The sequence below is a fragment of the Camelus ferus genome, chromosome 3 (assembly GCF_009834535.1).
Source record: "Camelus ferus isolate YT-003-E chromosome 3, BCGSAC_Cfer_1.0, whole genome shotgun sequence".
Classification (NCBI taxonomy): Eukaryota; Metazoa; Chordata; class Mammalia; order Artiodactyla; family Camelidae; genus Camelus; species Camelus ferus.
Window position 1 is genome coordinate 77,464,906 of NC_045698.1, and position 24,711 is coordinate 77,489,616.

At 39.9% G+C, this 24,711-nt stretch overlaps 1 protein-coding gene, 2 long non-coding RNA genes and 1 other non-coding gene across 5 annotated transcripts in view; 2 read left to right on the forward strand and 2 right to left on the reverse strand.

Annotated features, from left to right (window-relative positions):
* The window catches only part of EPB41L4A (erythrocyte membrane protein band 4.1 like 4A), a 220,599-nt gene extending 207,091 nt beyond the window's left edge, over positions 1-13,508 (forward strand). For both annotated transcript variants that reach the window (XM_032476504.1, XM_032476505.1), the window contains 5 exons: positions 4,463-4,510; positions 5,153-5,221; positions 6,389-6,499; positions 7,514-7,595; positions 11,296-13,508. In XM_032476504.1, coding sequence (XP_032332395.1) covers positions 4,463-4,510; positions 5,153-5,221; positions 6,389-6,499; positions 7,514-7,595; positions 11,296-11,424 — 439 coding nt within the window. In that variant the 3' untranslated portion in view covers positions 11,425-13,508. The remainder of the gene's footprint in view (positions 1-4,462; positions 4,511-5,152; positions 5,222-6,388; positions 6,500-7,513; positions 7,596-11,295) is intronic.
* Positions 11,685-15,518, reverse strand: LOC116662660. The gene is made up of 4 exons (XR_004318639.1): positions 14,990-15,518; positions 14,474-14,547; positions 13,924-14,080; positions 11,685-11,813 (listed from the first exon to the last, which is right to left on the reverse strand). It is a non-coding gene; the product is annotated as an uncharacterized LOC116662660 (long non-coding RNA).
* LOC116662855 lies at positions 14,623-14,757 on the reverse strand. The gene has a single exon (XR_004318945.1). It is a non-coding gene; the product is annotated as a small nucleolar RNA SNORA13 (small nucleolar RNA).
* Positions 15,519-15,670: 152 nt separating the features above from the next.
* Positions 15,671-24,711, forward strand: part of LOC116662661 — a 242,943-nt gene continuing 233,902 nt past the window's right edge. Inside the window, exon 1 of the long non-coding RNA XR_004318640.1 lies at positions 15,671-16,033. This is a non-coding gene — a long non-coding RNA (uncharacterized LOC116662661). The remainder of the gene's footprint in view (positions 16,034-24,711) is intronic.

Below are 24,711 nucleotides of genomic sequence, written 5' to 3' on the forward strand. Positions count from 1 at the left end.
CTGTTGTCAGACCAGACCACTGTCTGCATTCTCCGCCTCTGAATGTTAGCTTATTACCTAATCTCTACAAACTTCCAGTGTGATTTCTATAACACAGATAATACCACCCTCATGAGATTTTGCTCGGCATTAAGTTGGATCACGTGTGTCAAGTACCTGTGCCCTTATAAATACTTGAAATTGCAGCTACTGTAATTAGTAAATTCTCCAGGTCTCAGTTAATCCCTATAAACAAGGTACTTGATTTTTTTTCCACTTGAAATGAAGTGAATAAAGTAGGGTGGGGCCAACCCACATAAAAACTAGAATTGAGAATATAAGAATCTCTAGGAACCACTACAGCTTTTTTTCCTTAAGTGAAAACGTGGTTAGAGCACTATCCGAAGAAAGTAATTAAAATGATTCTTCAGATATATTTGTAAGTTTACACAGCATTTCAGATATATAGTAAACCATTTACCTCTCAATTACTACCGTGTTCCTGGCTTGCTACTGCAGTGTCTGTAAACTGCCCATATAGAAGTATCTGCTGAGGATTTAAAATGTTATGATACGTTAGTCATACGTGATTCTTTCGTTGATGAATGAATGAAAAGCTAGAAAATGATATTCGTTATGAAATACCAGACATACAGTAGTATAAAACACAAAGCCCTTCTCTTTTAAACACATTAAACTAAAATATAATTGAATATCATCCAGTAAAATGAAAAAGTAGTTATATGTAGTATATTTTCCAGCTGCATTGCCATGACATTCATGTTTACTTCTCATTAAAAAACTTAGATGAAACTTCTCTTCTACAAGGGTGAAATTTACTCTTTGGGATATTTGGAAGTAGCACTGAAGCTAAAATAACAGTTCTCGTATGTTCAACTTGTGTGTGTGAGAGAAGGCTCAGGCTCCCTCTGGTGGCAATAATGTCTTACTACTTCTATTGAAAAAGTGATAATGTGGAAGATGAGGCTGTCAGGGTGAAAAGATGTTTCCAGTTAAATGCAGAACAGACGTCCGATGCCTTAGATAAAGATTTATTATGAAGCCCCTGGAAGTGACTCCTGAGCCATCTTCCGTGGCTGGGTTGCTGGGCTCCATGGCTTTCCAATCTTTTTGATTCCTAGATGGGAAGAGGGAAGGAGGGGAAGATTAAGACCTCTCCTGATCATATCTGTTCTGACCACTCAGGAATATGATGAGGAATTACTGAGATGTATGTTAAATGCTTTGAATTCTTTAAGTGAAGATGTTTTGTAAGCTTAGTTTTCTTAGTAACACGTTTTCAACTCTAACTTTCCTTCTAGTGGTCAGTATTAGGTCACAAAAATAATAAGTCTAATGCTGCCATATTTATTATTATTTTATTTTCAGTATAATATAGTACACAAAACACAGTATATACTATGCTGTAATATATAGCATATATTATAGTTTAATATTTTCTAGATAATATAATTGGACTATTTGGGGGATGTAGAAGACTATGCAATGATGGGGTTTAAACTCTATAGATTTATGAACTATTTTTATTTTAAGGTTTTGGAAAAAAGGAAAATTATCTTTAAATGATGTCTCATCTAAACAATTTCTCTGAAAAGCGAGTATTACTGGACTAATATACAACTGCATGTCTATTTTTATATACGTTGTACTTATGGACAACTCGTGGTTCTATTTCCTTAGGAACTCATGTGGAGAGTTCAAGTAAAACATCTGCATAATTAGGGTCCTTTTAATTAAGAAAAATGGCTGTTAAAATTCCACAGCTTTCTGAATTCACAAAATGATGTTGAACTGCACAGCATGAAATCAGCCTAAATTATTGATTAAATGTGTGCAGATGTAAGCATAAAAATAATACATCTCTCATTAGCATGCAGCCTGTGTTTACATTTATTAAATCACAGGTGGTCTAGCAATTGGGGGAAATTAGCATTTTTTTTTTAACTTTGGAACTTTTCCCTGCCTTAATGCTGTCTGAAACTGCTGGCATTTCAGAACTCAGTTTAGTTAAATATATGACTGTTACATTACTATTGAATTTAAACATATAGACTAAATTCCTAATTTTAGGGCCATATTTATGACTGGAAAGACTGATTCTTTTGTGAGTTAAGATGACATTTCTGCTAATTCTTCTGAGATGGAAATGAAAAGCATTTCTTGTGGAATTGCAGCAATAGTAGTTTTTTAAAACATGAAAATACTCATTTTTTTCCCTGATAATTAAGGTAAGAAATTCTTTTGACTAAAAAAAAAAATCAGACAAGATAGGGAAGTATAAGTAAGAAAGTAACAATTCCAACACTCAGAAATATCTAGTTTTATTAGGTTTTTGTATGTTGTTCATATTCATCACCTTTGACCACCTGGCCTGGTGTGGTGGTCCTGGGGGTCATGTCCTCCTTGCCCCTCACTGCTTTTCTTATTCTCCTCCCCTCCTCCCTCAAAGCACTTAGCTTTGAGTCTGATGCCATCAAATTATACCACTTCCATCATTCTTTAAAGATTTAGTTCTTGCCCCTTTGTCATTCTCTCCAGCACTATTTCAGTATTCACATAATGGATTTTTATAGTAACCTGGCCTTTTAGTTCCTTCACCAAACCTTAGCTGCTTGACCTCTAAATCATACTTTTGACCAGTGGTGTTTAATCTGTGGCAGTTTCCACCACCAGGGGACATTTGGCAATGTCTGGAGACATTTCTTGTTGTCACCCCAGGAAGGTATTGTTGGCATCTAGTGGGTAGAGGCTACTGATCGTCCTGTAGTGTACAGGCCAGCCCTCAACAGTTGAGAATTATCTGACCCAAAACGCCAGTAGTGCCGAGGGTGAGACACCCTGCTCTTACTTGAAGATAGCTTCATTATCGCACCTTCCTGAAATAAGAATGATTACCTGTAGAATAGCTTCCTAATCTAAATGTTATGTGCTTCTTTGGATTATTGGGTGACTTTCTGTGAGAATTGGATGCCAGTGTATGATTGCAACGGAACCATCTTTCTCTGGGAACCGAACAATAGCGTAGTGCTTTTTAATATTAGCACCTTCTCTGGCAAAATCATTGAATGGGTTTACATATTGTCTAGTGAATCAGACCAGCCAAATGTAGGAAAGGCAGATTCCATAGAGGAAATCCTTCCAAAGAAACATTTCTTAAGGTTTTTTTAGCTGTGTAGTTTTATTCTTATAACAAATGCTACATTTAACAATATCATATTTTACATGTCTGAGACCAAGGCTTCATCCCCTCCCTCTTATCTTCTGTGTTTTGACTCCTTTTGAGTTGATTAAAAGGTCTACAGACAGGTTCCCCACCCCACTGCCAAAGGAAAATACCACTTAGTCAATTCAATTGCTAAAAAAGTAGCTTATTGTATTCTGTGGGCTCAGAAAGCCCTACCAGAATGCCTCAATGGTGCCCTTATTAACTGAGAAAAATGAAAGGAATGGTAGTATCATATGCTGAAAGTAACACTGAGCCCAGAAATGCTGAAACAGATTATGAATGTTAAATTCCACAGGACAGAGTATATTGGTGGCTTTGTTTAGCTCAGGGCCTCTTAATTGTTAGGGTTTGGGTCTTTTCTTTGGGCCTTTATTAGACCTTGGTTCTCTTGAAAGGACTGATGAAAGCGTATCATTTTCTCACTAGGGAAAAAAACTCACTCTGTGGCAGCAATTGCTGTGATAATAGATTTCCAGTTTTCATTGCAGTTATGGGGAGTGTGAATGCTGGCTTTGAATTTTTTATTCTAGGAAATTAAAGTTAGTGATTCAATTTCTGTTCAAGTAGTTCTTGGAGCAGAAGAGATTTTGAGGGGTCCGTGGAGGGAGAAGAGAGAAATGGGATAGAGATGAGCTTGTGGGGGGTGGCAGCACAGGCCACGGGTGTGTTCCGGCATTTGTGGGCACATGCCTTGACTGGGAAATGCAACATCAGATGTAATGAACAAGCAAGGATGGCGGGTCAGTGGTGCACGGTCTGCTAAGCTGGCTGTCCCACCATCTTCTTCTCCCTTGTGGTGCTGTTTCTACTAGGTAATTACAGATCATGCTGGGATCTTTCACATTAATAAAATCTGGATAAATTCTTTACCTTAACTTAGGAGTAGCTAGAAGGACCAGAAACAGAAGCCCTGAATTGTTCTTCTTTGTCAAACCACTACTGGAGGGTGTATGAATTTGTCCCTGTGGTTCTAAGCTCTCATTAACGGAAGCCCTGGTTATGGCTGCTTTTTACGTGGTTTTCCTTCAGTGGGCTAGCAGATAAATTAGCTGGTATCTGTGTACTAACCATCTCACATTAGTGCTCCCTGTCCAGTCTTTCCTTGTCTGGTGTCAGCTGGTGAAGAAGAACTTCACAGTCTGAAAACTGTTAATGTTGTAGCTCTGCTAAAGTTAGCTATTAGGTCGTTAGATGAAGCATGTTTGCAGAGATGAGTGTTGTTTTTTCTGTTTATAGGAGAAGTCCCGATATCCAAGCAAAAGAAGAGTTATGGAAGCATATTCAGTGAGTACTTTTTTTTTTCCCCTTCATTGTTTTAAGACCCATGTGGTTTTAAGGCATTAAAAGGAAGACCACTGACACTGAGAGGTAGCCTCGGGCTGAAGCCTGTCACATGGTCTTCACTGCCATCATTAAGGACCCAGTGGTGGTGCCTTACCACACCAGCAGACCTCTGTAGGCAGCCCTGACAGCTCCCTCCTAAGGCCAGTCAGCCTCGCCTGTAAATGAGCCTCAGACAGGCCAATATTGTATAAATAAATACCAAGAGAAAGAGAGAAGAAAAAAAAAAAAAAAAAGACCCCTGCTACAGGAGAGAGAAGCAGATCTTTCGTAGGGAAATGAGGGATGGCTGGACAGTCACCTACTTTCTGGATATAGAAAAATTGCAAGATGGTAGAGGAGCTACAGAGAAGGTTTTCCTCCCATTTTTTCTTTGAATACATCCTAGTTTTTGTGTGTGTGTTTGTTTTTCCAACCCAGCCCTATCATCCTAGTTTTTAAATCTTTGTTTCTGGCTTGTGTCTCTTAGTTTCACTAACAGTGTTTTGAGACAAGATTAGAAAGTGAAAACTCACCTGCCAGTTGTGAAGGGTGTTAGTGTTTATACCAGTACTGAAACTAATTCTCTTGCTTATTTCCCTGTAGAAAGGAACTTGTGGATCCTTCTGGATTGTCAGAAGAACAGTTAAAAGAGATTCCATACACTAAAATAGAGTATGTCTTTGAAAATCTTTTTATAAAAGTTTTGTTAATACTTACATGAGTAATCCACTCTTACTCTTTAGTGGTGGTCCATGCAGTGCTTTGTCTTTACATTTTAAGCAAAATTAAAAATAACTAGAGAGGAGGAAGTAGAAAAGAGGGTATAAAAGCTAATTATGCGCATTCTGTATTGAAATCACCATCTCTCTTATTAACTGCCTGTTTGTAGGTGGTAGGAACAAGGGGGCTTTTGATGATTAATGTCAGTTTTAAAACATAAGTTCTTTTTTTGAGATGTTTATTGATTAGTAACAAAGTGTCTTTTTATTCATTACTTTAACACAAAGAGAAATTATGTTGGCCACAAAACCCTGTCATATAAACCCATTGCAGAATTAACTCATTGCATGTGCTTCATGAGAGCATCACGGATTCTCTAATCACTACTTAGTGTAGGATGCAATGGAAGATGACATAATGGGTTAAGAAAAAGTGGGGCCGACTTCGTTGCTTTATTTCCCTTCCTTAACCCATGCTTTCTTCCCACTGCAGTCCAGTTGCAGGTGGGTACACCCCCCCCCATCTTTACATCAAAGATTGAATTCCTAATGTTAGTTACTAGGACAGTGACCAACTTCTTGTGGTAGGAATGCCATTTTGTCTGCATTGTAGATTTTTTTCTCCCACACTATTGGATAGGATTCAACTGCAGGGACTATTTCATTACAACTTGATTTTTTAAAAAATTCATATGCAAGTATATACATATGTTTTTGACCCTTGAACAACATGGGTTTGAGCTTCATGGGTCCACTTAAACTGGGATTTTTTTCACTACATAAGTACAACAGTATTATAGGATCCCAGTTGGTTGAGCCCCTGGAGGGTGGACTGGAACATTACAGGAGATTTTTCGACTTTGCTCAGGGTCAGTACCCCTAACCCAGCATTGTTCAAGGGTCAACTGTATTATAAAGTTTTATTTTCATGGATGTGGAGGCAGTTTTCTTTTGTTAACTTGTGAAATTTAAGCCACTTAGGCTTTACAAGCTCAGAGGGACCAAGTTGCTTTTTAGAAGTTTATTATTCCTTCGCAGTTTCAATATTAAGGAAAAACTCCAAATTGCCCCATTCTGACTTTCGGTTGTTTGTCTCCATGGCTTCTGCTTGCTTGTTCAGGACTCAAGGTGACCCGATCCGCATCAGGCACTCTCATTCCCCGCGAAGTTACCGCCAGTACCGCAGGTCCCAGTGCTCGGATGGAGAGCGGTCGGTTCTCTCGGAAGTGAAGTAAGTGGGCGGCCGTCATCACCCCCGGGCCCGCAGGACAGCGCAGTGCGCTGGAACTTTGTGCAGTGATGGAGCTGTTCTGTGGCTGTGGAGTACTTGACATGTGGCTAGTGTGACCTAGAAACTAGAGATCTAATATTGTTACTTTAAATTAATTTAAATTTAGCCTTGTGTGGCTGGTGGCTACCATGTTGGATAGCGCAGACCTAGGCAATACTTAGGCTGAATCATGGCCCTTACAAGCCATGCGCTGAAGCTTTTAGAAGAAAGAAAAAAATGCATGAATTATTTATTCTGAGTAATAAATGCAGCCATATTTGAGAGATGTTGGCATAAGAATTTCTTTCTGATGATATTTTGTCTTTTACTTCAGCAAATATCATATATTACAGTAGTTTGTGTCTTTGTGTTATTTAGTTTTTCTTTTGAGGAAAATGACCATATCGCAGCTTGACACAATAAATGAATGTGTTTACGAAATCATTATGCATACATTTGTAAAAGTACTACAGTCATGGAAATTCATGTACTTGTTATTGCTGGGTAGGAATGTTACTCTGAATTAAGGCTTAAAACTGCGATAAACATTGGGAAATAAGCTAACCTAGCAGAGAGAGACATAGGCCAGGTTTTTAAGTTTATTTTTATTTTGCTTGTAGAATGTAGAGCATTGCTGTCTGTAGCTCCATGGGTTTATAGAAAAGAATAAATGGCCAATAAGTGTTTCTGTAGAAACAAAAATCCATTTATACAACATATCACAGTAAGAAAAGCACATGGAAACCATACCTATGTTTTTATCCTTTGTTCTTCTATATATTTGCTGTGATTTGGGGCAAGATTCTTAACCCGTCGAACATAATTCAGAAACACTTACTAGATGCCTCTCTGTGTAAAGCACTGTAGTAGGCACTGTAAGCACTACAAGGGTATGTAAAACACAAGACCTTTCCAGCTCAGCTTGTGACTCCAGGTACTGTCTAAGTCGTTAATTCTAACACTCACTTTCTGCAGTTCAAAAACGGATCTTGTTCCTCCACTTCCTGTGACCCGTTCTTCAGATGCTCAGGGTTCTGGTGGCTCCACAGTTCATCAGGTAGGTAACATTAAATTTTTAAGAAGGTGTTGTACTGAAGATAAGATTCTGTGTTTTAAAAAACATGTACCGAACATGGAAGGAGAGGGAAGCAGGGGTGCATGATCAAAACAAGGCACAACTGGGAAGAGTTACATTGGGAGTGAGAGCTAGGAGAAGTGTGAGGTCTAAAGTGATCTGAGGCTTGAGACAGAGCCAAGGATAACAAAGATTGTAAGACTGTTTGGAGCCAAAATAAAGGAACAATGACTCCACTCATTTAAAAAAGTACTTTGAGATATTTTTTGGAGCCAGAAAAACAAAGATAAAGTGGTAGACTCAGAGGGGCAGACATTCTATTGTCAACTGATGGCAGACAGGAGAACTACACAAGTCTTATTTTATTTCTGTCTTCTCCATCAAAGAGAATTACTTTTGTTTTGGAAATGTTTTAAAAGATGTGGTCAAAAGGGAATTCAAGGACACAGCAAAATACCCAGGTGCCTTAACAAAATCAATTTAACACTCAGCTGAATTAGATTTATTAGGGGAGCAGTGTAGCAAACATTTCAGCAAAGTGTTTGACATCATCTCTCATGGTCCGTTTTTTAATGAGATGGAAAAAAATGTGGGCTGTTTAAGATTGATGTATGGATTGACATCTGGTTAAACAATTACTTTAGAAACAAACTTGATGTTTGTAATGAATCAGTATCAGCTTGTTTGAAGGGGATTGTTTGGATCATGGATCTCTTCAAAAGGCAATGGTAACTACTCTCTCTCCCATAAAATTGCATGTAAGCATATATTTAATGTGCATAAGCATAAAATTCAGGATGTTCATGGACAACCTAAGAACCTTGACTCCAGTGTATCCATCATGTAAAGCCCTGTGCATGTCCTGCTTAATTTTTGTCAGTGACTTGAGCAAGGGCAGAAAAAGCCTGTGCTAATTTAGGTTAGGTTCCCTAGGAAGAGATCTTGGGATGGAGGTTTACATGGAGGAAATTATTGGAATTATTAGGATCCACATTTGTTGGGGAATAAAAGGCAAGAGTTGAACTGAGTGGTATTGTCCCAGTAGAGGCATCAGCTGATCCCATGGGGAGCTCTGGAACTGAGTCACCCGACTTGGAGACAAGGGGGCTGGGTTTTACATACTAGCACTCACCCTGTAGCAAGTGATGGGATAGAGGCTGCCCCTGGGAGGGGCCTGGCCTTGGTCAAGGTGGCTCTTTAGAGCCCAGGGCAGTTCCTGGGAGGGGCTCCATTTTGAGCCATATGGCAGCCGCAATCCCAGCTGCAGGGGAGTGGAATGCCTCAGTCTGGAAAGGAGATCTGGGTGGTTAACTACACCTTTCACTCAAACCTGTGTAATTTTTGACTAGATAAATCTGGGAGAGCTAATAAGTTGTCCAGACAATCTGTTTCAAGTCAGTAGCACTGAAAAAACTGGCACTGATGATTCATAGTCGAGGCTTCTCACTCAGAAAGGACCTGCGTTGGTGTCTCCTTGTCTCCACACACCACTTGTGTGATGTTGAGCAGTTGTTCAGCTTCTAAGCCTAAACTTCTATGCAGTGTAGGAATAACCTACCTCTTAAGGTTACTGTGAGGATTAATAAGCAATGTTATTTTTCAGAGTGCCTTTTTGTCTTAAATTTAAGTTGGCTTCAGTACAAATGGGAATTGCGTTGTAATTTTGCTTTTCCAGCTACTCAGGACTCCCTAATCACCATCATTTAGGAATCTCAAAAAACTTAAATTATACACCTGAAATATTGAAAGAATAGCTATTGGTTCGGTACATACAAGAACAACTCACATGCATCTTGTGATCAATGGCACTGATTCTAAGCTTGTCTCTGAGACACCTTAGATTTTTGAATTCAGCAACTATCTCATGAGCACATCTAAGGAGTGACAAAGCACTGATCAGGGCAGTCAACGAAATATAGCCCATGGGCTGAATCTAATGTGCTCTCTGTTTTTGTACAGCCCAGGAACTAATTGTTTCTATTTTTAAAGGGTTATTGTTGGGGAGGGCACATAACACATAAAAATAAACAGGTAAAACAATAAGAAAAAATTAGTTAATTATTATGAAGAGACAAGGGTCTGAGTTAGAAAATGAACATATGACCTTACTTTAGATAGAGAGGGTAAAGGCCATCTCAGAAAGTGAGGTGTAAAGCTGAAATTCACAGGGGAGAAGAGCCAGCCACATATGACTGTGGTTGGAAAAGCATGGGGAAAAAGGCTGAAGCTGGGAAGGGCCTGGGCGTTTGAGGTCTGAGCATAGTGAGTGAGGGAGAAGGGGGGCAGGTAATGCGGGGCCTTAGATGCCATGGGAAGAGTTTGTTTCGATCTTATTTTATTATATTCTAAGGGCCAAAAGGAAACCACTGAACTTGTTGCCATGTGGAGAAAGAATGCAAATGACATGGGGAAGCAGGAAAGCTGCATTTCCTAAATAAGTTCCATGATGATGCCAGAGTTCTGGCAGTGGCTTGGCCTGCCTACACCTCACCTCGCTTTTTCATGCAGAAGCTGGTAAAGTGGATTAGAGCCTTTAATTCATTTTCCTTAAGGTCTGCAGGCAGAAGAGACAAGTTCAGTCCTTAACAAATGTACAAGAAGGGAGTGATTCCTCAGATACATTAGTTCTCTATCCCCCTGCCCTGACACTCTCATGCTCTGGGGTCCTCCTACCTCTCTGGTTATTTAGAAATCTTCCATCCCAAATAGATCATGTCTCATGCTCCAAAATTATCTTGATTCATATTTCCCATGCTTAGCAGAATTGTTTCATCAGCGCTTCTTTGAGTATGAGTGAAACAAATCAAGGCAGTCACAGAAACAAATAAAAGACAACTTCTCAGAGGGTGGCTTATTTTTAGCCCAAATGAATCTCAAAATAATAGAATTCTGGAGTGTAGCCCAGGATGTGTGGGGAGATACTTTAGGGAAATAAATATGCTTGTCAGCCAGATCTACTGACAAGTTAGGCCATCTTTAAAGGGAGGTAAGAGCAGGAAGGTGCAGCAGGGGGTGCTGTGTGAGGCACCTTTAGTGTCATTCTCAGGGCCTCCACCTGGGGCAGTGGGACATGTATATCACCCACTTCCAGAAGCTGTGGGTGTAGTGCTCAGGTTTGATAGCTCCACTCCCATTTCTTCATGATGGGGTCCTTAGAGTCCAAGTCTCCTTGAGGGTCCCCCAGCCTACAAGGAGCTCCAGCCCCAAGTGATGGAAGCCCCCAGGGCATTGTGTTGTGGGGGTTTCATTCAGTGACTACTGGAAATATAATCAGGGAAGATTACAGATTACTCTCAATTGCCCATTCTATTCATCTCTCTGCCCCTCCCTTAAAAAACGGGAGGCCTGAGAGCCTGGTTTAGGAATAACTAGAAAAGAAATTACACTTGCTTGAGGAATGGATCCAGATTTATGCCAAATTTTCATGAATAAAATTTATTATGCATGCAACTGTCAGAGTAACTTTAAGATTTAAACATATAATCTTCATGTTGCTTATCACAGTTAGCTGTTTAAATAAAGAGAATATTTAAACAGCTTTTAGGAACCTTGCCTAAATAATTGGTAACTCAATGTCTTAAATGTAAGAAATCTTAGTTATTTCTGATGTGTTAATAAAATTGACTTGGCTATGTTTTCTTCTCTGAATCTTACTTTGTTTTTCAAACATACTCTCTTCTAGAGAAGAAATGGGTCTAAAGATAGCCTAATTGAAGAAAAATCTCAGACATCTACAAGCAATCTGGCTGGAAAACACACAGCCAAAACAATAAAAACTATCCAAGCTTCACGCCTCAAGATAGAGACTTGATCCCAGTGAAGAAGGGCTTGGGATGTGGGGTGGGAAGGGTTTGTGTGCCACCTTTACTTTGAAACTGTGAATTATAATTATTCAAATCTCAGATTTGCAGCAGTGTTTCTTCAGAAGAAAATAATGGAGTCTGTTGCATCTTTCAAAGGTTTAACTACAGCATATTTGCGCCTAAGGGCCTTTTTATTTGGTGACTGGAAGGATAGTAGTCTTGTAAAAAGTTAGTCACTTGATGCCATGTTTTCCTTCCTGGAAACTCCAAGTATCTTGTGTCTGTCACAACCAAGACCAGACGCTTCCATCAAGTTCCTGGACTGCAGCTGGCTGGCTGTGCAGTAGCACACCAAGTGGGATGAGAAGGTTCTTCCCAGCTCTGGGTGGACCGCTGCCTGTGCACAAATGCATAACTGAGATGTCACTTTCAGACTGCAGATACATTTTTATTCATACAAATCTGTTCTTTGTAATACTGTATTTCGTGGCATTAAGTTCCACCGGTTATTTACAAATGTTCAAAGTCTTTTTGTTAAGTATTGCTTTTAATTTCTAATGTCCTTGTGTTTTCAGAAAAAAAGGTTCATATGGATTTCAGTTGACCTCAGCTTATAAATTCTTGACCCTCAACCTCAAATGGTTCCTCCAGCCTGCCTGGCTATCTCTTCCCCTCTAACTATCCCAGAGCTTTCCTCTGCAGATGGCTGCAGTCTACAGGGAAAATATACTCCTGCAGGACATCTTCCGTCTTCTCATTACCCTACAGACAAGCCTCTCCATGGTGGCCATAAACCCACATCCTTCCTTTTCTCCTGCCCCCTCTACCTTTGCTTTGGAACCCATCTCCTTCAGCCTCCCCATCCTTGCTTTCTCCTTTATCAATATAGCCAGGCTTCCTCTCAGCTTGATCCTGTTTAAGGCTACCATGTAAAAAAGCCAGCCAGCTTTCACCACACCTCCCGCAGTTTCCTCTCCCATTGCAAGTGTCTTGAAGATTATCTGTAGCCAGTGCCCTAACCTTAAGTCTTATCTCAGACCACCTCTAATATGGATAAAACATCTCCACCAAGGCAGGCCCCACTATAATTACCTTCATGTCAACAAATCCCAAGGTTAACTTTTAGGCTGCCTTGCTATTTTCTTTCATGTAGTTCCCATTGTTTCAACCATTCTATCCTTTGCGGCTTACTTTATTCTACCTCACAATTCAGTTGAGTTTCTCAAACCTAGGCCCTCTTTCTCTACTGCAGTGGATGGCATTTATTCCTACGGCCTTAAGGTTTATTTCTATTACTTAGATTACAGACCAATGTTCTACTAAGAGGTCACTTAGATTTCTAAAGCAATTCAAATTAACTAGTTCAGAACGCTGGTCCCCAGCTGGATTTGGGCTATGATGCTTGGGAATGTACAAGACTACACACCTAGCAGTCATTATGGACACATCCTCTACTATGGAGTCCCGCCTGCTCTAGTTCTCGCTTCCTTAATTTTACCACCACCTTACTCCAAGGTGGTTATCTCTTGCAGTTGGCCTCCAACTGGCTCACCAGCACCCCTCTTCTTGCAAATTTGCATTTTTAATCATGGATTTCCCCTTGCTTTAAACAGAGCCTTACTGGTTTTCAGCCTCATTTTATTTTATAACACCCACAGCTGCCATAAAGGCCACCTTCAAGCTTCATTAAGCACTCAATGCTTGTCTAAATGAGGGTACTTAAGAGGGAAAGAAGTCACAACAGTCAGAAATCTAGACTTACGGTCATACCCATTTTTTAGCTAAGGTCTCTGTACATGGCATGGGATCAACTCTGCCTTGCAAAAATGAGACTTTCGACAGTCTCAACTGCTTTGTCAGGTTTCCCAGATTTGGTCAAATCCTATCATGCATGGAACTTATCTCACATTTAACTGTGATGACATTTCCTCCATTCAACTGTAAGCTTCCAAAGGAACTATTTCTGCACACCATCGTGTCCCCAACTCCTACTACAGCTTTCAATAAATATTTTGAATGCCCAAATACAATATTTGTTCTTTCCAGTGAAGTGAAAGCAGATGACATGCTTAGTAAGAAAAAAAAAAAAAAAGTAACGCAAGGGAGAGTATAGCTCATGTGCAGAGTGCGTGCCTAGTATGCATGAAGTCCTGGGTTCAACCCCCAGTACTTCCATTAAAAAAAAAAAGAATTAAATAACCTAATTACACCCCCACCTCCAAATAATGCGGTAACAATATAAAGCATACCTGTGACCTAGAAACCAACCAGTGTAGTTCAGCTCATCATATATGAGGCACTAGAAGGAAGCACTTATTTCTCCTGCCTAGCATAATCCTGTATTTCATAAAACTGTATCAGTCACTGATAGCACTGAATATTAATCTTAAATGATGGGATTTAATGTAATTTTCAAGTTGCTGGGAGAAGAGGGAAGGGAGGATACCCTTTGATCTTTCAGGGAAAGCACACTATTTTCTGGCAGTTAATCACCTTATCATACAAACCTTCAAGAAGCACACTAAATTTCTTTATTTATGGCCCCACTGTTTTATATATACACTTATGGACTGTCCAAAACAGTAATTTTATCATTCCTGGAAATTTTAAATAATCTAAGCAGCTCCTGAAGATCAAGTTTTCAAATTCCTCACCAAGGACATCCTAAAAGAAAAAATAAAGCATTCAATTTGACAAACATTTACACGCACCATATCTTAAAAGCTTCATAATACTCTCAGTACATACTGCCACACTACTGATTTAAGGTATGCACTTCTGGACTTCAAATGCCAACCAAGATTTGGCAAGTGGTTTTTTAAAATTTGGCTACTACTCGTAAGATCATGTTATCTTTAGATAATTGTGATAAATAAGCTGACAAGAGGCTATCCCATTTGCAGTTAACCTGTTTATAGGTATAGTAGTACTAATGAGCCATTAATACCTAATCTAAATTAATACCCACTAGAAAAGTCATCCCAATCTAGAAAGGTTAAAATTCACATTACAAATAACTGCAGTATGACAACTTCTACTTCAACAGTATCACCGTACCTTAGGCCATCTTTGTGCTTCCAGATAGTTAAGTATTCAGCTAGCAGCAGTCTGCTTCAAGCATCCATTTTCACCTGAACAAAAATTAAAACTGGTTAACAGAAACATACACACGTTGGCAGAATCAAATTCACATGTGTAAATGACGTAACTGTTACTTACGCAGCTCCTACACCAAAGATATCAAATACAAGGGCAGGTAATGGCTGCTTAAGTGTTTGATTTACGCCTTTTTTGACACCACATTCACTAGTTTCCAAAAGTGAATGGGCAACACAAAGGCTGCAAGAAAACCGCGTACGGAATACCGTATGGCACAAAGTTGCTGACACCAAACAACTGGCTGAGAGAAACTGTTCTGTTAATTAGCGCTGAAAGGGGAATTAATCCCAGCTCTGCATTTCCTCTTAAGATTCCGAATCCGAGTAGGTAACGAAAACCGAATACAAAATCTTAAATGGCTAGTTTTAAAATTTCGAGGCAACTGGTCTTTTTCGCACGAACATGAAAACTCACCTGCAAAGTTGGTGATACTAGATTGCCGCCAAGTTCTGCACCCTGAGACGGTTGTCAAATCTAAACCTTAAATGGCACTTTACTTCTGCGTTGACCCGATGTCACACTGACACGGTAGGCATAGGTGCAGTTATACGGTGAGGCCCTCCCTTTCACATGCAAGAAATTCTCACTTCTATTAAAAAGCCCCTGACATACAGCCGATGACCAATAAATGTCCTCAACCCCATTGCCCGATCTGCCGGCGTGGGAACGCAGGTCGGGGCCGCCTGAGGTCCCACGAACAACGTGGCGCGGGGCCAGACCAGTCCACTGCCCTCCATGCATTCAGGGACCGGGACCCTCGGACCGGGCCCGGCCGCGCCGGGCACCATTCAGCCACGCGCCCCTGCCCGGCACCCCGACCATCGGAGGCCAGGCGGCCGTGAGGCCCAGGCCACCCGTTGTCCCGGGCCACCCATCGTCCCGGAACCCGCAGCACAGCGTAACACAGTCCGAACAAGCGCGGACGCTGGAAAGGCTGCCGTGCCGTCCCACAATGCTTTTCTACGACTGGAAGGATCCACTGTCCGAGGGGCGGGGGAGAGCGGACTGTACCACCGGCTGCCGAGCCCTCGCGAGACGCCGCCGTGTGGCGGGAGGGCGAACTGCGCAGTGATTGGCTGAGGGCGGGGCTCCACGGGGAAAGAGCTCTGAGGAGGGAAGGTTCTCGCACTGAGGCCTCGTGGCGTCGCGCGACCCGTCCTTTCCGCGCAGGAGGAGGTTTTATCCAGTGTGCTAAACAAGCACCTGTCTTCTCCGTGTCCAGAGCACACGGTCAGCGTGAGCTGCGGGTGTAGCCCAAAGGACTTGAGACCTCGTTGTTCTGTGGGAGGACAGACAGCTCACCGTCTCCAGCTGAGGAAGAGTAAGGTCATTAATTCCAGAAATATGTGTTGAGTACTTACTGTGCTTCACGCTCGTTTCTAAATGCCAGGGAATCAGATGTGAATGGGACAGACACGCTCTCTTACGTTCCGGTTGGGTGAGAAAGACACTGAACAGGTAACGTGGACACTGTAAATCCGTATAGTGTTAAGTGCGGAAGGAAACAAAGGAGGGTAAAATGTGACAGAGCCGCGGTGTCCCATTGGAATATAGTGCCAACCACGAATGTCATTCTAAATTTTAGAAATGCCATATAAAAAAGTAAAAAGGAACAAATTAAATTAAAGAGTGATTAAACGTAGTTGCCGAAAAAACAGCGTCTGCACCCCCAGGAAAGTGAATCCAAACTCGGAGGCAGAGTTTTGGGCGCAAAGAGCAGCTTTATTGCCTTGCCCCGCCAAGGGGAGTCACGGCAGGCTACTGCCCTGGAAACTGAATCCATCTTAAGAGTTGGGGTCTTGGGGTTTTATAGAAAAGCTGGATGGAACAGACAGAAAAGGTGACAAAATCAGAGCATTTTACAGGGTGTTCTCTTCCATCTTGATAAGAACTTGCTGTTGTTATGGAGGAATTTAGGAGAGTCTGCCCTTTTTCTTCAGGTTTGGTCCATGACCTTCTTTCAAGACCTCTAAAGTAAAAAAGGACTAAGTGATTCTAAGAAAAGAGTGCACAGGGTGGGGAGCTTGTTAGTCATAAGATCAGTTTAGCTAAAAGGACAGGTCTGAACAACTCAATAGCGATCTTGTTAGTTTTCTACTCTTTCAACATGTGCTGTATTATCACTTAAACATGTAATCAATATCAAATTATTAATGATATATCTTGCATGCTTTTATTCCTACTAAATCTTCGAAGTCCGGTGTATATTTTATACTTCTCATACCTTTCAGTTCAGATTAGTCACATTTCAAGTACTCAGGGGCAGGCCTTGTCCAGGTGGCTGGAGCCATGGGAGGAGTCCAGGTGGCTGAGATGTAGCAGAAGAAACAGGCGTGAATCATACAGGGCTTGGTACCCGTGGTAAGGAGTTGGGTTTTGGGCTGAAATTTTAGAATTGATTATTACCACAGAAATAAAGTGGAGGTAGTTAATTGGCTCTTTCCTAATAATTATAACTGATCAAAGGGACAGAGACTGCAGTGGTTTGGGCTGTGTGGTAGCATTTGGGTCCCCTGTAAGTCCTAGTAGAGACCACATCCCAGCACCTTTGTTTCTTCTTACTGCCAAAAGGAAAAGGGAGCAGGCAGAGGAAGGGAGAGAAGTAAAGAGGGAGGAAAGAAAGAAAAAGAAAGAAAGCAGGAGGAAGGAAAGGAGAAGAATGAAAGAGGGAGGAAGGAAAGAAAGGAGGAGGAAAAGAAAAAGGAAATTCAAGCCCATAGCCCCATGATCATCACACAAGGACTAGCCTGAATGGTAACATCATGTTGGGACAGTGGGGACAACAGTCATACAGAAGTAAACGTGTAATGATCACAGGGAGGTAAATAACTCTCAGGCCTTCCTTAGGAAGTCTCTATAATGTCTGGGAAGAGAAAGGTTGGGGAAGGAGAGTGACACCTCAGAGGATGTGATTTAAAGACACTGAAGGGTACAATGTGAGGATTATAACAAATTTCAGTCTTGCCTTCTTGCTAGGGAAAGGCAGGGAGAGGAAATGTCCTCGGGCTGGAGCAGGTTTAGATCCTGCTCTGTCTCTACTCTTGTTCTTTTGGGTAAATGACCGCTTCTTTAAGCCCAGGGTTCCTCTTTCACAGGATAATACCTATTCCTATGTACTATGTAGGTTAAAGAATTAAAGAAAGGTTTGTTGAATCATCTAGGACTGTGAAGTACATAGTGACACCCAGTGAATGACTCTCATGAACTAGACTTTTCTTGTTTACTGCCACCCCAGGTATGGAATTTTCTTGGGTTGAGTTTTTAAGGTACAGGGAACTATACTGCTGTATTTCTTTTAATGGCTTGATATTTTTGTTCCCACCTTATTCTTTCCTATTCACCCCTTTATAACTCTCCCCTCAGCTCTGGATGGTTCAAGAATAGATAGACGGGAGGCATTTGTTTCAATTACTGGATTAATGTTGGCGTCAGGAAATTTATTCTAAATTCTTCATCTTCCTGTCTGCTTCAACCTCACAGAGTCTGGGGAGGAAAACCCAATAATTTAGCCAATGCAAGCAGAAAGGACATGAGAAAAAGATCAGGGATAGTTTCTACCTAGTTTTCTCTCCACCCTTTCCTGCCGGGGTGGAAGCGTTATGTAAGGATGTACAAGCTATGTTCATACAGTGTTAGTGCAGGCACAGAACAAACTCTCCTTGTTTGGCGTCATAGGCCGAATAATGGTCCCTCAAAAATGTCTACAGCCCAGTCCCTAGAACTTGTGAGTATGTTTCATCACACAGTAAAAAATGGGCTTTGCAGATGTGATTAATGTGAGGGACCATGAGATGAGATAGAAAATGAAGAGGAAAACAGAAGAGTCAGAGCTGCAGCAGAAGAGAAGTCAGGAGAGGGGCTCAACCTCCCATTGCTAGCTTTGAAGATGGAGGTCGAAGATCTTTGAAGCCTGAGTACAAACAGCTTCTAGAAGCTGGGAAAGGCCCTCAGCAGACAGCCAGCAAAGAGACAGGGACTTCATTTCTACAACTGCTGGAACTGAAGTCAGCCAACCACCTGAATGAGCATGGAAGCAGACTCCCCCCTGGAGTCTCCAGAAAAGAACACAGCCCAGCTGATGCCTTGATTTTAGCCCAATGAGACTCATGCCAGACTTCTGACCTACAGAGCTATTATCATAAACTTGTGCTGTTTTAAGCTGCTGAATTTGTGTTAATTTGTTATGGCAGCAAGAGAAAACTGATAACGCCCTCTAAAGGGTGGAGAGTGAGAAGTGGGCTGTTTTCCTTACCCAGCTTCTTATCCCACTCCAGTTTTCTCATCAGGAGCATAAATAAGATTTTAGATAAACTATGTGTATTTCATTTTAAGGTGTTTAATCCATATGGGTTGGCATTTTGTTTATGTTGGATGTTAGGGAATCTGATTTAGTATCCAACAGATATTAAATAATTTGAATACTTTTGATAATTTAAAATCATTTGTAGATTTTCTTTGGATTTTCTCTTTAAACATATCACCTGCAGAAGCTTTCTTTCTTTCTAATTATACTGTGTGTAAGTGTGCATGTGTGTGTGTGTGTGTGCACGTGTGTGTGTGTGCACGTTTGTGTGTGTGTGAATGCCCACACTAGTACATCTAGGACAATGTTGAATAGGGTGATAATTGACCTAGTCTTGTTCACAATTTTAAAGGAATGCTCTTGAAGTTTCAGCTTGTGTATGTGGTGTGTATGGCATTTTAATACATTTCTTACTGTTTATTGGGTTAAGGACGTTTCCTATTTTTAGTTTGCTAATAGTTTTTTTTTAATCATGAATGAATGTTGAATTTTATTTAATTTTTTTTCTGCCTCTGTTGAGATGAATGTATGGGTTTTTTTCTTGTAATTTGTTAATGAGGTAAATTGCATTAATACATCTTCTAATGTTGAACCAATCTTACATTTCTAGAAGAAACCAAACTTGTTTCAAGAAGTATTCTGTTTAGAATGACTGCATTTATGTTTATGGACAAGGTGGAATTGTGGTTTTCTTTCTCATATTGTCTTTGATAGTTTTGATGTTAAAATTATACAGATAGTTATTTAATATTAACTTGTTTCTGAAAATCAGATGTCCTATGCAGAAACATTAACTGGGAGCCTATTTCCATACTTCATTTTAAATGGTAAAATTAAAATGAGTTACTTCTTAACCCAAATCAGTTTCCTAATATGTAACTAAAATATACTAAACAAACCTCTATTAAATAACAAACTATACCATGAGGCTGTAAATGTCCATAACTTTGCTTCCTGATCACCAAACAGTATAGTTGTTAACAAATAGTTGCTCTGTCAGCATTTTGCATATTCTCTTTCATTGTTACTGCTTTTTTTGCTTGCTTCTCTCTCTATTAATCTTTAATATTTTCTCAACTTTTTTGGTTCTCATAGTATAAAACCAGGGTAAAAAGGACAATATGAGATATAAAAGGCACTATAGAAATGTGATAGAGAATGATTCACACTGAGTAGGATACTTTAGTGCTTTTATCACCAGTGACGTTTGTCTGGAACGTCCCCTTCACTGATACTCAGTATGCTTTCTGATTTGCTGACGCATAGTACAGCGAATCTTTTACCAGTTGTGTTTGTAATGTAACTCAAGGCATTTCCCACACCCTTGTTGTTGTTGTTGTTATTGGTAAAAATGTAATCGGTTTGGGGGTCCTAAATATAATATTTCCTATATAATAGCTGAAATGTTGTTTTAAGAGAGATGCATGTTACATGACGTTGGAATTGTTCTGTGGAGTATGCCCATACTAGTTTTATAAAATTAGTTGGAGAAATTTTCCTCTTTTTCTCTTCTCCGAAAAATTTAAATATAATGTTGGAATTATTTTTTCAATTAAAAAAATTAACCTCACTTCTAGAAACTATCTAGGTCTAGTATTTTCTTTGTAGGAAGATTTCAAACTACTAAGTTAATTTCTGTAATGGTTGTAGAACCATTCAGGTTTTTTCTTCTTTAGTCAGTTTTGGTATGTCATCATCCTTCTGAAGAATGTATCTGTTCCACCATGTTTTGAAATTTGCTGGTCCAGGAAGTACATAGACTCCAAACAAGATCAGCCTAAAGGGGATTACACCATGACACATTTTAATTAAAATGGCAAAAATTAAAGAGAGAATATTAAGAGCAGAAAGGGAAAAGCAACAGGTTACTTCAAGGGAACTCCCCTAAGGCTATCAGCTGACTTTTCAGCAGAAACTCTGCAGGCCAGCAGGGAATGGCATGATACATTTAAAGTGATGAAAGGGAAGAACCTACAACCAAGAATACTCTACATGACAAAGCTTAACATTCAGATTTGATGGAGATGTGGAGTTTTACAGACAAGCAAAAGCTTGAAGGGTTTACCACCACCAAACCAACTTTATAAGAAATGTTAAAAGAGTTTAGCACCACCAAACCAGCTTTACAAGAAATGTTAAATGGACTTCTCTAAGGGAAAAACAAAAAGCCACAACTAGAAACTTGAAAATTATGGTAGGAAAAATCTCATTGGTAAAGGCAAATATACTCTAAAGGTAATAAATCAACTATGGACGAAGCTAGTAGGAGGGTTAAAATACGAAAGTAATAAAATCATCTGTATCTCCTGTAAGTAGTCAAGGGATACACAAAACAAAAAGATGTAAAATATGATGTCAAAACTAGTAATTGTTGGGGGAAGGGAGTAAAAATGCAGTCAGCCCCTTGATATGTGTTAAATTAGAAGCCTACTTCTGAGGTCATAGCTGTTAAGATATACAAATAGTTTCTTTATTGGAAAGATTGGGCAGGTTTCAGTCTGCTGGTTCTGTTCTGGGCCTAGGGGGTTAGCCATGGTGAATCTGTGCCTGTCCTTTATGAACTGTATTTTAGATCCCTATGGCCATGTGGGTCTCATGGATACAAGTCCCACTGGCTTTCAAAACTAGATGTTTTGGGCACCCATCTTTCAGGTGAAGGTCTTAAGAGTTGGGGCACCAGATGAGGAGTCTAAACCCTTCATTCCTCAGAGAGAAGCTGGGAGTTGTGAGTTCCCTCCCAGCTGGGTTTTGCTGCACCAGGGATGAGGTTTATGGTGAGATTGTTTCTCAGATTCTCCTACTCAGTTTGATGCAGGTTTTTTGTCGTTTGCCCGTTGTGTGGGAGTCAGTCAGGTAGTTTTTGAATTTCTTTCAGACATTGTCTCATAATGTAGCTGTTGATTCGATGTGTCTGTGGGAGGATGAGGTCAAGAGCCTCTTAACTTATATTGCCATCTTGAGCCAGACCCCAATACTGACTTTCCAGCGTCAGTTATTTGAAATTATTTCCCCAGGGTTTCTCTTTGGTTCCTTTTCAAAGATGTAGGTTATTTGTGATATCTTCTGTTCCTTTGTTATGTACCCCGTTTGATTTCTCAAAATATATTAAACACACTCATTTGATATTCTTAAGGTCAAAAATGCCATAGTCTATAACTCTGTTTCAACTCATGGTCACATGTCTCTTTTCTTATAGGTTTGTGAATTTTTTTTAGCTGTAAGTGTTAGTGGATGGAAGACTTCCGCTTAGAATGGCGATCCCACAAAGGGTGGGTTCTTGTCCACTGGAAAAAATTTGCAGCCTCAGCAGAGGGACAGAGTGGAAGGCTGCCTTATTACTCAAGGGGAAGGACAAAAGGGCACTTAGCAGGGGAGAGGTAATCCCAGGTGTCTTGATGTAAGAACTTTGCCTTTGGGGTCTTGGCTGGGTCCTTTTATCTGTTCTCAGAGGCTTCTTGTTGTTTCACTGGCTGTCCTTTTTGTGCTCATTCGTCTGCTCATTCTTCTCTGTAGTGGAGCAAGCCCTTTACAGGAACAAGATTAAGCCAGCAGGACCCTCAAACAATGTGATCCAACAAGATTAAGCTGGCAGGACTTTCTGTTCCCTTAGGGTAACTTTTTCCATTACTCAAGCAAAGCATCTCCTCAGGCATAGGTTAAATTTAAACTTTTAAAGGATTCTCTAGACAGTGAGCCCGAGTTTCTGTTCCCTAGATCCCTGCCTCATAAGCATATGTTTTTTGGAAATTAAGCTGTGGTAATCATTTGGGTCTGCTCTTTTGGAAAAGATTTATGTCTGGTATTGCTGGGCATTTGGGGCACTGCTCCTGGGAGCACTGTCAGACCATCCCATCCACTCTACATCAGACAGAACGTGCTCTCTCCTGCATGACAGGGAGCTGCTCATTTTCAGGGGAAACATGTCCCTCCTGTTTCATCCTTCTTCATTATACGTGGGCTAATTATCTCCACTGTCTCTCTCTGTAGAGTGATTTACCCTCACCCCCTACTTTCTGGGTGGTTCACTTACTGAGGATGTTACCTTTCAGGCGTCGCAGCTTTATGTGTGGGTCATTAGTTCCACTTCTTACCTTGCCCAGGCCTCATGTCGTACCTCCTAACTCCCATATGGTCCTGTGAAGCCTGAGCTCTAAGCCACCATGGATAGGTAGGTAGACGTCCCAGGCAAATGACAGCTCCAGAACTTGCTTTGGTTCATGCCATCTTTTATGTGTGGCCTCTGAGGACTTCCCTTATTTTTCAGCCAACTCAGCCATGCATTTAGAAAGACATTTTAAAGTATTTTATCCAGCATTTTAAATTATTCTGAATTAGGGGATTTCTCTGCATATCTCTTGCCACATTGCAGGCACAAAACACCTTTTGAGTTTCTTCATCAATTTGTTCCTTGAAAAACCATGCAGCATAAGAACGTTGGAAGGCTTATCACTAATCCTGCTTTTTCTACTAACAGCCTATCTGTAAAGGTAATAATTCTTCCCAAAATAATTTATAATTTAGAACAATTCTCACAAAGTCCCTTTATTAAAGTAACTTGGTTAAATTCTTTGGCAACCTAACAAAATTATTCTGAAGTCCATTTGGAATAAGAAACTGATGAGAATAGCCAGAACAATTTAGAAAAAGAAGAGTAATGGTGGAGGACTAACTCCTTCCTTATCACTCAATATTAAACATATTCTAACATTAAATACTAAAACATAGTCTCAACTTTATAAGATAATTAAATCAGCATAATATCGGCACAGGCACTCACCTGTCAGTGTAGTAGAAGATATAACTAATAAACCGTTCTCACTATATGTTAAATCTTAGTATGTCTTAAAGCAAACATCACAAATCATCAGAGAAAGGAGGGCTTAACTCACATATGTTGCCGGCAAGAGTGATTTGTCATTTTAGAAAGCAAAAAAGAATGTTACTCAATATAAATCAAAATAAGGCCTGTGTAGTTTAAAGAATTAAATGGAAAATAATCAAGTAATAGGCTAAGTGAAAATATTTGTTTGATGGTAGAAAGGACTTGCTAAACTTAACAATCAATGGCTGTTTCTGAAGGAAACTGCTTACAGTGAATGATGACATAGAAGAGAGACTTTTCTTACTTTTTTGGCTTGAGGAAGTATTACCTTTCAAAATAATAAATAGTATTTAAAAATAAATAAATGAAAGGAGTAAGAAAATAATAATCTTGATTTGGCAAAATTTAAAGCTTTATCTTTAATAATGAAAGAGAAATTCCATGTATCTATTAGCCAAATTCTTATAATTCTAACAAACATAATACTCAATAATAAAATATTCATGTTAATTCATATGAATACTGAGAATCCAGTAGGACTAAAGACAGAAAGAAATACTTCGCAAAAGAGAAACATGAATTCTGACATCTCAAAAAGTATTAATACCTTAAGAAATTCTGTGAAAAATATTTTTGTAACACTACTCATTTGTATAAATGCAAATTTATACCCCTAAATTTCCAATTTGTTTTTCTGATATTTATATGTTGATTTTTTTAAACTAAAAGCTAGGCAGGTCTATGTTTAGAGAGGCTTTGTCTCTTTCTTTCATTTTGTTCTTATTTTGGGATATGATTGAGCTTAAGTTTTTTTTCTTACTGATTTTTTATTATTCACTAATCATTATGCTTACTGTGTTCACATATAAGTGAAGTGTTTGAATAAGATATGGTTTGTCTTAACTTGGTTACCAAAGACTTCATGTAAAATCTCTTCTGCATCACCATTTTAGAAATCTTAGAGGAGGCACTGACTTGTGGTATTGAAGGTGATACTGCAAAAAGACTGCT